Source organism: Euprymna scolopes, chromosome 22 (assembly GCF_053919585.1).
Source record: "Euprymna scolopes isolate OS-2025 chromosome 22, ASM5391958v1, whole genome shotgun sequence".
In the NCBI taxonomy this organism is placed as follows: domain Eukaryota; kingdom Metazoa; phylum Mollusca; class Cephalopoda; order Sepiida; family Sepiolidae; genus Euprymna; species Euprymna scolopes.
In genome coordinates this window covers 100,041,836-100,044,335 of record NC_136503.1, presented here as the reverse complement: position 1 = coordinate 100,044,335, position 2,500 = coordinate 100,041,836, and the positions used below count along the sequence as shown (strand labels likewise).

At 36.5% G+C, this 2,500-nt stretch overlaps 1 protein-coding gene across 1 annotated transcript in view; it reads right to left on the bottom strand.

Moving 5' to 3' along the window:
• The window catches only part of LOC145243573 (phospholipase A and acyltransferase 3-like), a 64,683-nt gene extending 62,314 nt beyond the window's left edge, over window positions 1–2,369 (bottom strand). Inside the window, exon 1 of the mRNA XM_080106554.1 lies at window positions 1,282–2,369. Within this exon, the coding sequence (XP_079962680.1) occupies window positions 1,282–1,743 (462 nt within the window). The 5' untranslated portion in view covers window positions 1,744–2,369. The remainder of the gene's footprint in view (window positions 1–1,281) is intronic.
• Between the last annotated feature and the right edge of the window lie 131 nt (window positions 2,370–2,500).

The following is a 2,500-nucleotide window of genomic DNA, read 5'->3' as shown; positions in this document are numbered from 1 at the left end:
ATTCAATGTAACATATTTATTCAGCTCGAAAAACATGCAGTGTTTACCGATGTATTGGACAATTCAAAATGGCGGTCGACTCTCTCTTAAACACGGTAAGTTTGGGAAAAGGTGTTATAAATAAAAACTAGACAAAATACTATTAAAAAAACACCGAATATATGTCAACCTATGTCACGGTAATATATATTGAGCGAAGTTCTAACAGTATTTTGTCTAGTTTGTTATTTATAACACCTTTTCTCGAACTTACCGTGTTTAAGAGAGAGTCGGCCACCATTTTGAATTTTCCAATACATCGGTAAACACTGTATGGTTTTCGAGCTGAATAAACATGTTACATTGAATAAAAACACGAAAATTATATCCAGTTTGGTAGAAAAGTAACTTATTTTGCCTTTGATAACATTTATTTGTTATATATTTGTTTTGTGACAACTTTTTCGAATCTATGTGTACAGTAAGACAAACCCAACCGTGGTTTATCATGGGTATTATTATACAAACACCGTGACAGCGTTAGGGTTAGGGTTAGGATTAGGGTTAGGGTTAGGGTTAGGGTTAGGGTTAGGGTTTAGGGTTAGGGTTAGGGTTCGGGTTAGGGTTAGGTTTAGGGTTAGGGTTAGGGGTTAGGGTTAGGGTTAGGGGTAGGGTTAATTCGCTGTCACGGTGTTTGTATAGTTTTACCTTATCATGTTGACTTCTTTTTCGTAAACTAAATTAATGAAAAAATCATTGAAAAAAAAAAAAAAAAAAAGAAAAAAAGATAGCGTTCGAAAAATTATGAGTAAAATTAGATTCCAGATATTCTTAAGCTATTTCGGCCAAGGAAATAGGGTAACATCTAAGGTTACGTTATATTTAAGATAGAAATAATAATTATTTAAAAAAAACAAAAAAAAAACATACTTAATCAAATAAAATAATTTCGTGAATTAAATTCGTAGGGAATAAATTTGAATAAAAATAAATAAATAAATAAAATAAATAGCGTTTAAAAACATAACGGTAATTCCATCCTAGATAATTTGAGCTCACATTCAAATACACTTCTGACGATCTAGAGTGCTGTGAAATTACAGAATACATAAAAAAAAATTAAAATAAAAAAATAAATGACCCATTAACAAAATAAACAAACAAAAAAATCGTCAACCTACCCCTGCCTTTATAATATATATATAACAGATAAATAAACAAACAAAAACAGTAGGTCATTTAAGAAAGGTCATTTTTGTTATTGTTTTGAACTACTATATATATATATATTAGTATACGTACCTGATCACTCCACCCGACCCCATATCTCCATTCTGTGACGTAATGTTCTACATTTTTGGTTAAGAAATTATAAGGGACCGATTGTCCTACGGAATTGAGACTCCGGGATAGGATCTCTTCGAGGGGGAGTCGCTCGAGGCCCCGCTCTTTGGCGGGCACCTCCTTATTATTTACTCTCACCGGACAGTCCCCGGCGACCTCTTTAAGAAAGGATCGCCGAACGAAGGACTCGCTGGACGAAATGTCGGACGTCGGTCCGGACACGTGGACGATCTCCCCATCGCCAACATAGAGTCCCCAATGAGTGTAGATGGTTCGATCGATCTCGATCAGGTCCCCCAGTTCGACCTGGAGATCAGCAGGTCGGCAGAAACTGCGGAGACCTGTTAGTCGTCCGCTGGGGCTGCTGGGGGACGAGGACAGGGAGGATGAGAGACGGTTTATTTTGATTTCTTCCTTCATTTTTAATGGTTTCGTGTGACAAGAACACTAGGGTAGTCTGGGCTTTTTAATTAAAAAGAAAAGAATTGGTTTTACTCCTTGTGAAGAATGTTTAAAATTATTCCAATTTTGAATTCCAGGAATTGTAAATAAAAACAAATTTATCCTGATATTTTTTTTTTTTTCTTTTTTTGGAAAAATTGGTTACGTTCCGGGAACAAGTGTGTGAAATGTTTAATCCACTTTTTTTAATGAGCAAAAAATAAAAAAGATGAAATCCGATTTTTTTTTTTTAATGAATGATAAAATGAAAAAAAAAAGTTTTTTTCTTCCTTTTTTTTTTATGTTGCAGTGTTAGGATTATTTGTGTTTCCGACAAGGTTTAGACGAAGAGTTACGCAACCGCGTCGTGGTATTGTTTGACGATGCCGTCGACCAGGTGCGGGTGTGACTTTTATTGATGTGTTTAGGGTTGATGCGAGTGTGGTCTCCTCTGAAGTCTCCCCGTGAGTTATAAGCGGCATTGGGTTCGTTTCGCTATGCACAATGAGTGGCGTTGGCGGTGGAAAAATTTCCCCGTCGTGTAGAGAGTGCGCGCGGCTTGTAGAGTCCGTGACTGCAACTGAATGAAGACACCGCAACGCGTCGATACGTCATAAACAGGACGAGTCTATTATTGCCGAGGATAAGGGATGATCAGCATTGTTAGTCAGTGTTTTTTTTTGCCGTTTCTTTATGGTGTTATTTTTATTTCTCTGCTTTGCAAAGCAAGTGCTTG